Below are 14,754 nucleotides of genomic sequence, written 5' to 3'. Positions count from 1 at the left end.
AGAGGAGTGCTCTTACATGTGCTTATTCTACTACCAAGTATGACACTCGGGTGTAGTTACCAAGCTACCATACAAACTCTTGGTGTGTACTTCAACTTGGCTACGTGGGCAACTATCAAAACCTTAATGTAAATGCCAATTCAGTGGTTTAGGAGCTATCAAACATTGCCCCACTTTACATACGTTGAGATGCTGTGACAAATACTCACAACCACAAAACTCACAACTCACAGGTACCTACAGCCACATCCATTGGGAACCCTTTGCCTTGCTGAACTTGCCACATGGATTCAAAGAACCCAGTCTGATCATGCTACTCTTGCCTTGTCAATATTAGCAGAGATGACCAAGGGAATAAAGCCTGGTCTAAGAATACTGTTTGGGAAAATAAAGGAACTTATTCAAGATTCAACGGCAAGGCTTCCAGTGTTTCACCAGTCTCAAGGGATATAATCGGTTCCAAGCGAATCAGAATACAACAAAGTCAATGTGGTAATTTAATGGCAAATCAAACCCACCTTTCCTTGTGCATGCAGTAACCAGATCAAACAATGGACTATATCATCAGTCCTATCCTCAATTAACTCCCTCTCTGAAACTGTAATACAGTGCTTTTTGATATTGCTCCAGCTGTAGGCAATAAACAATAGTCGTAAAATTCTGAGTCAGGGCTTAAAGTTACAACAAAAATATTAATACCATTCCAGCCAATTACTGGACAATTATTAGAATAAATGCTTGTAAATATTAACAGTTAAACAACAGTCAAATGAAACAGAAAGTGCTGGAAGTACTCAGCAGGTCAGGCTGCATCTGTGGGAAGAGAAACAGAGTGAACATTTCTGGTCAGAGATCCTTTGTTGGAACTGAAAAGGTGACAAAAGAGGCCTGTAAAGACCACTGCGACCCTGAGCTTCCTATTGCCTTCCATTTTAATTCCCCATCTCAATCCTGCTCTGACCTATTGGCCTGTGGCCTCCTGTGCTGTTACAGTGAAGCCCACACAAGCTTAAGGAACAGAACCTCATTTTCTGTCTGAGCACATTGCAGCCCCCTGGACTTGATATTAAATTCTACAGCTTCAGGTAACTTGATTTCCCAGTCTGTATCAGTCATCCATCTGTGATATTAGCTCAGCTTGTCCCTGGCTCCCTTTTTACCTCTGGGAGTGAAAGACATGCTCAGCTTGACCTACTGGTCATGTCCTCCTGCTCTGCATTTCACAATTCAAACATTCTTTTGTCTGTTCTCACTCTCTAACTGCTCCCATTCACTCAATGACCATATAACCTGTTTACAGTTTATTCCCAGTCACCCGGTTCACTCTATCAGAGACATGCCCCTCTGCCATCCTCCCTGCTCTTTAAAAAACGTCTTTTGTCTATTTTTCAGTTCTGACAAAGGGTCTCCTCCAACTTGTAATGTTTTCCCAGACACAGCTTAACCTGCTGAGTATTTCTAGCATTTTCTGTTTTTATTTTAGGTGTCCAGCATTGCAGTTTTCTTTTTACATTTAGTTAAATGGAACAGTTCATCAACAGATATTTATTACTATTTTTAAAAATGCTATAATTACGACCATTACCCTAGGCTATACAAACATACAATCACTAACAGAACAATCAAAGATAATAACAGCAAGACTTGAAAAATGGGCCAGCTGCAGATTCACCAGTATTGACAACTTGGTAAATGCCAATCCTACAAAACATGGAGAGACCCTGCTCAGAGGCAGGACTTGTATGACATAGTGCCATCATGTGTGAGGAGCAAGAGTCCATAACAAGAGTAGATCGTGAAACAGTTAGGAAAAAGAAATCAGAAAACCAGCCACCTCATGTCTTCATGCTTAGCTGGTTGTCAAACTTATGAAGGACCAAATATTTCTGAATATCCTTGATCTTTCAAGATATTAAAGCATGCTCAAAATCTATTAAAGTACAATGGAGATATTCAAAATTGAAAAATTACTACAGATGTTAATAAATTATATGATTTAATTCAAGCTAAATGTAAATTGACTAGTGCTAGTTAAATTAACTAATGTTAATAGGGTTTTATCTGCTAGACTCCACGTTGGACTTCATGAGGCAGTCTCCAAGTTTCACTTTGCTTATGCTCGCGTGGGAATCCTAAACTTGGCGGCACTTGAACAGAAAAATACCGGCAGTTTGGCATGGAATCGCTAACATTTCCCAGCAAGTTGCATCCCATTGATTCTTTGCTTTCTAAAAAAATTATGCAGAAAGATAGCAAGCAAAAACTAGTGGGCTTCAACTATTTGCAAGATAAGGTTTCATGAACAAGAATGGATGAGTATTGTTCCTGATTTCCAGAATGATCGTCACATACAAGTTTCTAAAAATAGGAATGCATGTACTATTCTGTATTTAACTGAAAGATTAATATTTTGAAATAATAAATATTATTAACTGTCAATGTAGTACTTTTCTTGGCTTTTTGAAAAATGCATTATCTCAGCAAGTTACACAGGAGATTAGAAGAATTAAAGTAAGGGGATGGGATGCATGGTAAGGTGGGTATATACTACTGTTTTCAAAACAAATTTTACCAGCTAGTTAGAAATGGGTTCACCTTCAGTAAAATATGAAAAATTCCACTTTTACCAAAATTTAGGTAATAGGCACTTACATGCACTAGTTAAGTTGCAATGAATATCCAAGGTCTTAAAAACTAAAATCCAAAATAAGATATCAAACAAACTAAAATACTTACTAATGCAACGCCATCAACCAAAACTGCTGGCATTGACTCCCAAATCGTCCAAGCTCTCTCGTTCACATTTTCTTCAATCTTAAGGCTTTGACATAATAAGACAAACTCTGCATTTTTGTGTCTGAAAATATAAGACAATAAAAAGTTGATTGATTTTTCTTAAGTGAAGTTATTCAAAATGGAATAAACATAGAAAAACTGGATCTCCATTAAATGATGAGGAACTTTTAAATGTTAATCTTCAGCAATGATATGGAGAGATGCAACAAGAAACCAGGAATGCAAATAGCATGCTGGCCTTTTTTGCAAGGAAGATAGAGCACAGCTTTATTGAAGTTTTACAGGGCTCTGATGAGACTAAACCTACAGCAGTGTCAGTTTCACATACCATACCAGAATTAGCCTATATTCCCTTCAGTCTATATAATTTAAATAGAAGATAGCTTGACAATCACTAAAAGTGTGTGTTCCCTGCCTGGAGAGTTTAGAGCAAGGATTTAGTCTTAGATTAAGGGATTGAGAATTTATAAATGAAATGAGAGGGTTATGAACCTCGAAATTTCTTTCTCCCAGAAGGTTGTGGATGCTCATTGAGTATATTCATGGTTGATAATCGGCCTGCCTTCATCGATAATGGACTTTACACAAAGGATAAAGAGATCAGGTGAGAAAGTGATGAAGGGTCAGTCATGACTATAAGGAATGATGGAGAAACCTCAAGGCAGCATACATCTTCTTCATGCTCTTATTCTGTTGTATATTTTTGTACTCCATCATCAAGCACCACTGACTGATGACTTTGTTGCATCTGTCAAGATATTTAGATGGCCTCACATCACTAAATGCAGTGATATTAGGATATGACAATCTTTCTCTTAATGGATTAAAAAAACTAAGTATAATACACAAAGATTTCAAATCATATTAATCATCATTACATAAGAATAATGTGGCATGGTGAGGAGGGGAAGGCATGTTATCTATTCTGATCCTTTCAATTACCCACGCTTACAAAAAAATGATTTTTTTGTGATATCCATATAATCCATGAATAAAATCACACCAAAATTAAAATGCATTTTCCCCAGTGGTGAATGAAACTGCCAGAAATATGCTTTATAAAAAAAATTAAGACATATACAGGATGAATGCTCCCAAAAAGGTTTTTTATAAGAAAATCAACCTGAAAAAAATTTCTTTTCCTGGAGTTAATGGCATAAAAAAATCAGACATTAATAAGCATACAATGTCAGTTTTCCAATCATTATACCAATGCATATGCTTGCCCTTCACATTTTTAACAACATGTGGTCAAATTAATCTGTATGCAGTGATACAAGTTACCAAAATAATACCTTGAAATGCAACATGTCAGCTAATTTTTGTTTGGCCCAATTTCAGGATGTTCAGAAGCCCAAATTCAAAAAGAAATTGAAATCTTACATATTTTCTGTTGTCATCCATGCATGCCAAATTTAAACATTGGAAGTTGCTCTTGTAAATACTTGAAATGGAAATTCTGTTTATAAATTATAAATATCTATCTGTTTCAGATAGAGCACCACAGATTCTAGAGATGCAAGAGATTTCATGGAGCAAATTTCTAATGTAACTCTTCACAATTAGTGAAGTTGGTCCTAGTTCTGAGAACCAGCTTATTTTGTTTGAATTATTGCATTCCATCAGTCTGGCTAGATTTGAGTCTTGGCACTGAATCACTGCGTAATAGTATCATTCAATTACTTCTCACACTGAGAGCTCGTCACAAAAGCAAGTGTAGTTTTGCCAAATTAATTCTAATGCCATAACTTTGACTGAACAGTGATACTATTTTTAAGATACACAATTGCTGCAGAAAATATCTCAACTGTGAAGTCTTCTAAAAAGAAATGGCTTACTTTATTTAATTCAGCTGAAAGGACACCAAGAATGCTAACTATGGCACCCTGGAATGGAAGGTGCCCAATGTGAACGAGTGGGGAAAATGGAGAAAAGAAAGGCTCACATTTGTATAGTGCTTTTCAGGGCCTTTGGTCATTGCAAAGCCCTTCTCAGCCAATGGTGTACTTGCAGAGTGTTGTCACTCCTACATATAGGGAATATAGAAAGTGTAGCAGCTAATTTATGCATTGTAAACTCACAAACATGACAATATGTCAATGACTAGATTTGGTATTCCAGTGATGAGATATGATAGATGATTATTAGTCAGGACATCATGTTCTTTTTCAACAATGCCACAAAATAATTTACTTTCACTGAGAGAAGAAACAAGGGCAACTGTTTAACACCTCAGCTAAAGAGTCACACTTGTAAGCAGAGCACTCCCTTGGTACAGCGGTAGCATGGATTTTTTGTGCCATGGACACAAATTCACACCTTTTGACTCAGAGGAAGACTAGTGGGGGAGATGCAAGGGATTCAACTTTCAGGAAGATTACCTTTTGTAAGCAGGATAATGAGTATCACATGGCATGTTGGCTACTTAATGCCAGGGTAAGAGACACTTCAGATTGTCGTGGTGGTCCATGTTTGGACCAACAACATGGGAAAAATTAAAATGAGTGCATCATGAGCTAAGAGATTGAGATACATAATTTAGAAGATCTAGGTCACAGAAGGCAACCATTCTACCCCATCATTTCTGTGCTATTCACCAAAGAACTATTTAATCCCACCTTGAAACACTAAGTCTCCTGCAAAACACTGCTTTTCAAGTACATATCTAAGCCTGTTTAAACTTGATGAGGATTCAACCCTTCACTCTTTCAGGCCAATAACAGCGTTATCCCCTTGTAGCATAGATTATGATCCCCAGATTAGTACTGAGACCATGCACAGATTAAGATGGCAAAGTGGCTGAACAATGCTTATGGGTAAGAGGAAGACCATTTCATGTAAAACAGGGATATAAAGGTTATGTTGGGCATTATGGGATGGAAAAGATAAATAGAACTGCATTTCCCCAAACATTTCCAGTTAATGGTACAATTGCATTAATAGATTTGCTTTTCTCTGCGGCACACAAGAACCCACACCCACCTTCTAATCAAAGGAGGTATAGCCAGGTGTCCAATCTTGGCTGTGGCCAGGAAGGGTCAGATGTTGTGGTATCTAATCCTCCCATTTGTACTGGTAACCCCTTCCTTCATTTCCCTCCTCCTGACTCTCACTTGCTCCTCTGACTCCCATCCACTGCCAGTTCCTCCAACTTCCCTCTACCCTCCCCACCAATCCCACTCAATGCCTCTTGTGAAGGCTTTGCAAGACATAAGTATAGGTTTTGACAAATGGGATCCAATGGCCAGCACTTACCAGCAGGAATCCATCCCACTTAACTTACAGAGGTACAACAGAAAAAAAAAATCAGTTTTCTGCATTTAATAGTTTAAGATGGGAAAAATCAATCTAACTGCATTCTATACAATCATTAAATGAAATGCACATTGAAATGCAGGTGAACTTGAAAACTTCAGCACTGTCTTGCCATTACCAGTTTCAAACAAGAAGTAGTTTAGGGAATTTAACCCATGTGCCCAGTAGCTGGACAGCAGAAAACATAGGTGACAATGTTGAATGGGAGAAACCTGTGGATTTACAAAGAGCTGGAATAAGATTGAACCAAAAGGCTTGATGATTATTGGACTGGTGCAGATGAATGAAATTTATAAAAATTGAAAGATGGAAGGCCTGTCAGCTCTGGAGTTAACAAAAGCACCGTTAAGGGTTTCATCTATATATTAGAGGAAATAGGCAGTCTTTGAAATGGCAAGAGTGGGGAGGTCAGCAGCTCAGCTGAGTGTCAAGCAGGGCACAAACACTGGTTCACCTAAGATAATGTCCAGATAGAAGAATGAAATTGGTTTTCCCAATATTTAATTGTTAGAATTCAAATTGACAGGACATTCCACATAGATTCCAATAAGTATCATGACTGAAAAATAAGCTAAAATTAGTAAACTTGAGCAATACAATTCAAGCTAACATATCCCACCCCTAAAGGACTCCAGTCATTCTGACATTCCCCACTTCCCCTTCAAAACATGAAAAAGGCTAGTATACCCTTCAAATGAGAAACAATATTTAGAAAAACTGAAATGTGTCAACATACTTCAATTAAACTAGTAAATGTTTTGGAAAATTGCAGGAATACAGTGCAGGATTTGAAAATATTTTACAAGTCACATAGACGGATTTGGTTTGAAAAATGTACATAATGGTACAAGGATACTTCAAATGTAACCAAAAACCCTGAAATATCAACTCAGAAGGAATACTGGCAGACTTCTAAGGATCTGCATCATAATTTCCAAATATATGGAAATTAGCCTGTGAAAAATAGCACCATTAACATAGCAATTAAGTCAGCTGCCTTGCCCTAGGCAGTGTTAAGCTTCAAGTGACATTGAAGCTACATTCATCCAGGCAGGTAGTAAGTATACCATTCTCCTGGTTGTGCCTTGCAGACGATGGAACGGCATTGGTGTATCAGGAGGCAAGACGCTCACCATAAGAGACCCAACCTCTGAACTTTTCTTGTAGTCACAATATGTGGCTGGTCCATCTGAGTTTCTGGCCAATGATGACCCACAGGATATTGTTGGTAGGGTACAATATTGTTGGTATGTCAAGGATAGGTGGTTAGAAAGAGTCATGGTCTGACACTTGTGGTATGAATGTTACTTGCCAGATCAACCTATGTCTGAATGTTGTCTAGGTCCTGCTGCACACTTTATTTGATGAGTTACAATTGTAATGGATTGCTATGCAATCATCAGGATACATCCCATTTCTGACGTGATGGAAAGAAGGTGGCTGATGAAGCAGCTGAAGATGGTTCAGCCTAAAATGGGGCCTGAGAAAGTCCTGCAGCAATAATCTGGATTTGGGATGATCTCTAAAGACCACAACCATTTTCCTTTGCACAAGCTGTGACTCCGATGGAGTGATTTTGCATTGATGCCCATTGACTTCAGTTCTACCAGTACTCTTTGATGCCAAGAGCAGTCATTCGCACTTCAGTTCTTTGGTCCAAATTTGGATCAAGGCCGTGATGAGCCCTGTTGAAACCCAATCTAGGTATCCAAAGGCAGATTATTGCAGTCTGTGCCTCTTGATAGCACTGCAAACTACATATTCAATCACTTTGTCAATGGTTGAGAGATTAGATTGGTCTTGCCCTGCTTTTTGTAAACAGGACACAGTTGAGCTGTGGGGGAATAGTTTTGAGTAAAGGTCTGAACAGGTTCATAGATCTAAAAATAAGATGGCTAGTGCTACTCCCAGCATGCCCTTCTGCACTCATCACTGAACCAGGGTTGAGTCTCTGGCCTGATTGTCATGGGCCACAAGAATATAGATAGGTGGTCATTGAAGTCCAACATCCAGCATACATCCTGCACCCCTGTTACTCTCAGTCCTTCTTCTAAATATTGTTCAATATGCAAGACCAAAAATTCATCAGCTGAGGGAAGACAGTATATGGCAGTCAGGAGGTCATTTCATTGCCATATCTGACTGATGCCATGCTAGTTCATGGGACCTGGAGTCAATGTTGAAGATCTCCAGGGTTATTCCCTCCCACCTGTATACCACTGTACTACCACCATTTCAGCTGGGTCTGTCCTACCAGTGGGATTACAAATGGGGTCATCTGGCTTGTTGTCTCTATGGTATGATTCTGAATACCACTGTGTCAGATTGTTGCTACATTGTCATTGGTACAGCTCACCCTATTTAAATACCACTGCCCAAACATGCGTGAGGAGGACTTTGCTAAGTCAACTCAGATAAAAGCAATTTTGCCATATCTGAATTCAGAACCTAAATCTATACTGGGTGATCTGTCCAGTTTAATGACAGCATACTTTTGATTATAAAGGAGTTAAATTGTGGAATTAAGAATTGTGAAATTAAATTGTGGAATTGTGGGCAGCACGGTCATAGCGGTTAGCGCGACGCTATACAGTGCCAGCGGGCGGGGTTCAATTCCCGTTGCTGTAAGGAGTTTGTATGTTCTCCCGTGTCTGCATGGGTTTCCTTCGGGTGCTCCGGTTTCCTCCCACATTCCAAATACATACGGGTAGGTTAATTTGGGTTTAAAATGGGCGGTGCGTACTCGTTGGGCTGGAAGGGCCTGTTACCACGCTGTAAATAAAATTTTTAAAAATTTTAAAAAGACTGTTACTGAGTGTGTATGACAGACACTGATCTATGGCTGGAACAATAGTCTAGCTAGTTTTATCACAAGTATTTATCAGATATCTAGTTGACATGATACTGCATCCTTGGAAGTTTGTGAAAGTTAAGCTCCAGGTCATGCTGCCACAGGCAAATTGCTACACCACAATAAAACAATAAAGTAGTGGGAAGAAAGAGCACCCTTGAAAGGAATTTATGTGCACTTGCAGAAAAGCAAAGAGCTGGAACCAAAATGATATACAGTATAGTAGAAAACTGATGTACCATAAGTACAGAAGGGAGAAGAACTGAAAGATCAGAGATGGGTGAGACATATAACTTTAAAGGGTCAGCTAAATCTAACAAGATTGTTGAGTCTTTCTACCCAGCGTTAAGGTGGTATTATGCATATAAACCTGGCACAGTAAACTGTTGCTTAAACAGTTTGACAGACTTGTGATCTCAGCTTTGATGCAATTGAACTACTGCAATCAAACTGAAGTCACAATGAATCATCAAACTTCCTTTTAAAGGCAGAATCCTACAATATAATGCGGCAGGGAGAGTAATATATGCAGTACAACGTTTACACAAACCAATATTAATTCCATATCCATTAAAGATTTCTAATATATTACAGATAAAGGAACTTTGTGCTTTCCCAATTACCTCCTTTCTCAATTAAACTAAAAAACACTGATATTATCATTTGGTTAAAACATCAAGGACCTCAATCAACATCCACCCCAATTACTTTTCTATGAAGTGGCAATTGGCAATGCAGTTATCATGCATCATAATGACCACTTGTACTGTTCAGTGCCACAACTATCATTGTCTCCATAGTTGGCCTAGTATAGCATTACTGTCATGATGTGAGTTGCAGAGGCTTAGGGTTCCTACTTAGGTGCTGGTATTAGGATTTGAAACTACTAATGCCAGTATGCTATCAGTAACTGGATCAGATGTAGGTAATGTTATCAAAAGGTACAACCTTTAATAATAGCTATAGAAGCACCATTAATGTCATTCCTCCCTAAGTCACTGTTCAGCTGCTCACTAATTGATTAATTTATAGGCGATCAAGATATCAGCAAAGTCTACTGAATGCCCTTCTGAGCATTTGATTAGGAAGTGCATCCAATTAATTTGCAATATTACTTTTTAGCAGAAAGATTATCCTGAAGTTCTTCACTAATTTGATGAAAGCTTTCAAGATACTTGGTATACCCATAATCCAATACAATTTAATAACAAAACAGTTTATCTAGCAAATCACTAGTTATTAGTAATAAAGACTACTAAAATACTTGTTTGTTGTAAAAACCCATCTGATTCACTAATGTCCTTCAAGAGAGGAAGCCTTCAATCATTAGCTGGTCTGGCCAATACATGACTCCATACTCAACGCTGCAGGCCCAAATGGCTGAGCAAGTCACTAAAATTTTTCATTCCACTATGTTTAAACAGAGAAAGAATAAAACTGGAGACTATCCAGCATCAAATTCAGAAATGACAAAGTTCTTTCCAGCAAATCAATTTTGTAAAGTCCTCATAAACATTTGCGGATGGTGTCTAAATTGAGAGCTCTTCCAGAAATGAATCAAGTAACAGCCTGACATGATGATACTCAAAGAATCATACCTTACAGACTAGGTACCATCTAATCAGTCTACAATGCTATGAGATGACACTTAACGTTTGTCAATGCTTGGTTTAGCTTCCACCAGAAACTCTTAGCCCCAGACCCTATCACGGCCTTGGTCCAAACGTGGACCAAAGAGCAGAATTCCGGAGGTAATCTAAGAGAGCTTGTCCTTGATATAAAGGCATTTGACTGAATATGGCATCAAAGAGCCCTTGAACAAATGAAACCAATGGACTTTAAGAGGAAAACACTCCAATGTTTGGAGTCATAACTGGCACAATAGAAGATGTTTGTGGTTGTTGGCGATCAATTAACCCAGGCACAGGACATCACTGATGGAGTTCCTCAGGGCAGAATCCTATACCCAACCATCTTCCTTTGCTTTATCACTTGCCTTCCTTCCATCATAAGGGCAGAAATCATTGAATTACTAAGTTCTGTACCATCAACATCCTGGGAGTCACTATTGACCAAAAACTCAACTGCACCAACACATAAATACTGGGGCTATAAAGACAGGTTAGAGGCTGGATAGCCTACTGTGAGTGACCTACTTCCTGACACCATAAAACACAACTCAGTAGCACGATGAAATACTCCCCTCGACTGAGTGAGTGCAACTTCAACAACATTCAATAAGTTCAACATCGAGGACAAAGCAGTCTGCTTGATTAGCACACCATCCACTACCCTAACTATTCATTCCTTCCATCATCAGCACACAGTAGCGGCAGGGTGTATTATCTACGAAATGCAATGCAGTTACTTGCCCAGGCTACTCCAAACACCGACTTCTACCAAGGAGAATAAGGGCAGCAGGAATATGGGAATCCCATCATCTGCAGGTTCCCCTCCAATTCACCCATCATCCTGATGTGGAAATATATTGCTGTTGCTTCATCACCAATAGATTGAAATCCTGGAACTCCTTTCTCAACAGCACTGTGGGAGTTCCTTCACCAGAAGGACTACAGCAGTTCAAAGCTCAGCACCACCTGCTCATAAACAATTGGGGATGCCAGTCCCACAGAGATTCTGAAATATGAATAAATTAAAAGAAATCCCTTAACTCAACCTGTCATTAAAATAGATGAGTTTTTAAACAAATGGTAAGCACTCACTAAAGAATGGAAATTAGCACAAGCAAATGATTGAATTTACAAATTCTACTATACAAAGTATCAAAGTGGAAAACATGTAAAGAGTAACATTAATCCATGCAAATAAATGAACATATCAAAATATCCTTCAACATTTATCAACTAAAGAGAGGCAGCACACAATGAAGGCAACCAGATTTTTTCTTAAAAAAAAGGGAATGTATTGCAGCTACTTAACCATGCATTTATTACCTCCATGGTCTACTTCAGTAACTTTGTCACATTTAATTTTCACCAGATTGTACCTTCCACTGGTACAGAGACCTTTGATTAAGTCCAGTTGACCAACTATCACCCATTCACTGCCCCCCACATTCAATTCTACATTCTAGTTTTTCTAACAATGCCTCTTGCCTTTGTAAGCCTCATGATCGTTGCATCTACTCCCATCTTTGACAGCATACCTTCATTTTGTTTCTTTAAATTGGTATTCATGCCAAATTCTCACCATATTTCAAATTTGTGAGGGGAAGAATGAGGGATGGTCTTATTGGAATATATAACACCTCAGGGGAATGAAAGGATAGTTGTTGAGGTATTTCCACCAATCGAAGAGTCTCGAACTAGGGGACATTGTTACAAGATGAGGGTGTGGCGATTTAAAACTGAGGTGCGTAGGAATTTCTTCTTGCAGATGACGAATTTCTGGAATTTCTCTACTCCAGAGGGTGGTAAAGGTTAGATCACTGGAGATATTTAAAGATGAAGTAGATACATTTTTGAAAGATCAGGGAATCTAAGGGTTATGGGGAGCTGTCACAGAACAAGAATTGAGGTCTGGGGCAGATCAGCACTGGACATATTGAAAGCGCAGGGAAGGCTTGAGGGTCCTGGTGGCATACTCCTATTTTTTTGTGATCATGTTACCAGCAATTGTGATAAGAATAATGAAGGGAAGGAGAACTGGCTGTCGATAAAGTTCTTGGGGCCAGTGGATTGTTTGACTTTAAGCTCCAACCAGATCAAATTGAAAATCAACCTAGTGCACTTTCAGATTCAGCCCTATCAAGAGAGAAATGGAATCATGATATTTTGTTAGTGAATGCGAGGGGTCTTTTTAAATCTTTGAGCATGGTTGGTAAAGTTATTACACATCTACACCTTATCATGCAAATAATTCAATAGCATGACTGAACATAATTGTAAGCACATACTTTAACCTTATTGCTCAGAAATGGCATGCATAAAGAATTAAGCAGGGAAGAAATCTTTTTGTTGATCGAAGAGTAGGCCTTTAGAGTGAAAACTGCTCAGTGAACGAAACATATACAAATTGGACAAAACTCCAGTGCCATGTCAAGGGAATGCAGCAGTCTTTGCAGTGAGAGGTTAAGCTTGTGAAGCTGCCTGCTCAGAAAACACAAAAGATCCTATGCCAACATTTTGAAAACCAGGGAAGAATTCCTCAGTATCCTGGGAATATACACTATTCACCTAATATAATGAAATCAAATCTGGTTATTCCCACAATGCTGCTTGCAGGTGCGTAGGACAAAACTGGCAGCCGCATTTCTTCAGTATCTCAGCAACTGCAGAATATTTTAAAATGTCCTGACTGACGCCACATAAATCTTTCTTTCTACGAGGATAACTGACTACAAAGACTAGAATTTGACGAATTACGAATTTGACATGTCTGATTACGTCGTTTAAAATCATTAAACTCACTCCTCGTACAGGACATAATAGCAAGCGGTTATCTGTGCCACTGTAGCCAGCAGCAGACAGACCAGTGCAACGGCAAAGTACAGGGGTGCATGCTCCGGGTAGAAAGGTGCGACCCAAATATTGGAACTACGAGGAAAGGAGACTGTGCAAGGTCACCCCTTTCACACCTCCTTTGCACGTCTCATGAAAGAAATGGATGTATATAAAGAAAGAAAATAGATATGAGACTGCAGATGCTGGAATCTGAAGCAACAAGCAACCTGCTGGAGGAACTCAGTGGGTCGAGCAGCATCTGTGGGGAGGCGGACCGGCGGGAGGGGGAGGGAATGGACAGTCGACATTTCGGGTCTAGACACTTCACCTGGATTCATCGGGAAAAAGAAAAAGACCGCGTCAAGGTATGTAAAGATGCAAAATGCTGCGGCCCTTAGATCAACTGAAGTATTTTCAATGAAGTATTTAATTGTGTTAAAAAGTGCTTGTAAACAGCTGTGGCAACAAAAGCTGGGCTGGAAATGCACGCACACTCCAAACAAAATAAAAACTAGAAGAAGGGACAGCAGAGGGCTGTGTGTTTTGTGACAGCACCCATGCGAGCTGGAAACAAATCAATAAGCGGACGCCGCAATCACGCCGAGCTGCTGCAGCTGAGGGCGTCCACTCAGTGAGCGGCAGCAGCCGTTACCCCACGGCGGGCCAGCCACGGCGACGCGGGCCGGTCCGAGCAGCTGATTCAAAAGCCGCTTGTTTGGCAGGGACTGAGCCCCGGCTTCCTGCTCTGCCACTCGGGCCACCGACACCAGCACCCTTGGATCGGTCTGTTGTCGCTCTCACCTGGCCGGAGAGCTGCTTCCCTCAGAGTCGGGCACGGTGACTTTCTTCGAGTGCTTGGGAGGCATGGCGTGGGCTCGGGACTGGCGCTTTCAAACGTTTAAAAGGCTGCAGCGCACTCCCAACCGCCGGAGCCTCCAAACCGCGCCAAACGCCCGCCGCTTCCGGCCCCTGTGTCGCCACCGCCGCCGCAGGCTGCGCTTCCCCTTGCGTCACTTCCTTAGCACCACCGGTGGGTGCGGAAGGACATGTCTGGTTTCCGAAGCTGGAGGGGAGATCCCAATAATTGTTTTTTTTATTATTAATTCCTGACTAATTATTACCCGTGTCTGTAGTGGAAAGGGAGACTTGGATTTATAAGGTGCTGTTTACGATGTCGCAAATTGCATAAAGGGTTGTTGGTGAAGAACGTAAAAGAAAGAGCAGGAGCCGGTCACTTTGCGTCGAGAATCCACCGTTTATCAAGATCACGGTTGATTTTTCATGTATTATCTCCATACCCTCTGAATCCTTTGATATTCAGAAATCCAT

The 14,754-nt window shown here is 39.9% G+C and overlaps 1 protein-coding gene across 1 annotated transcript in view; it reads right to left on the bottom strand.

Moving 5' to 3' along the window:
- rb1 (retinoblastoma 1) overlaps positions 1-14,370 on the bottom strand; it is a 196,322-nt gene extending 181,952 nt beyond the window's left edge. Inside the window, 2 exon segments of the mRNA XM_052014904.1 lie at positions 2,737-2,857; positions 14,227-14,370. Of these exon segments, the coding sequence (XP_051870864.1) occupies positions 2,737-2,857; positions 14,227-14,291 (186 nt within the window). The 5' untranslated portion in view covers positions 14,292-14,370.
- Between the last annotated feature and the right edge of the window lie 384 nt (positions 14,371-14,754).

The sequence above is a fragment of the Pristis pectinata genome, chromosome 4, assembly GCF_009764475.1.
Source record: "Pristis pectinata isolate sPriPec2 chromosome 4, sPriPec2.1.pri, whole genome shotgun sequence".
Classification (NCBI taxonomy): domain Eukaryota; kingdom Metazoa; phylum Chordata; class Chondrichthyes; order Rhinopristiformes; family Pristidae; genus Pristis; species Pristis pectinata.
The sequence above is the reverse complement of the archived record's forward strand: the minus strand, read 5'-3'. Positions and strand labels throughout refer to the sequence as shown.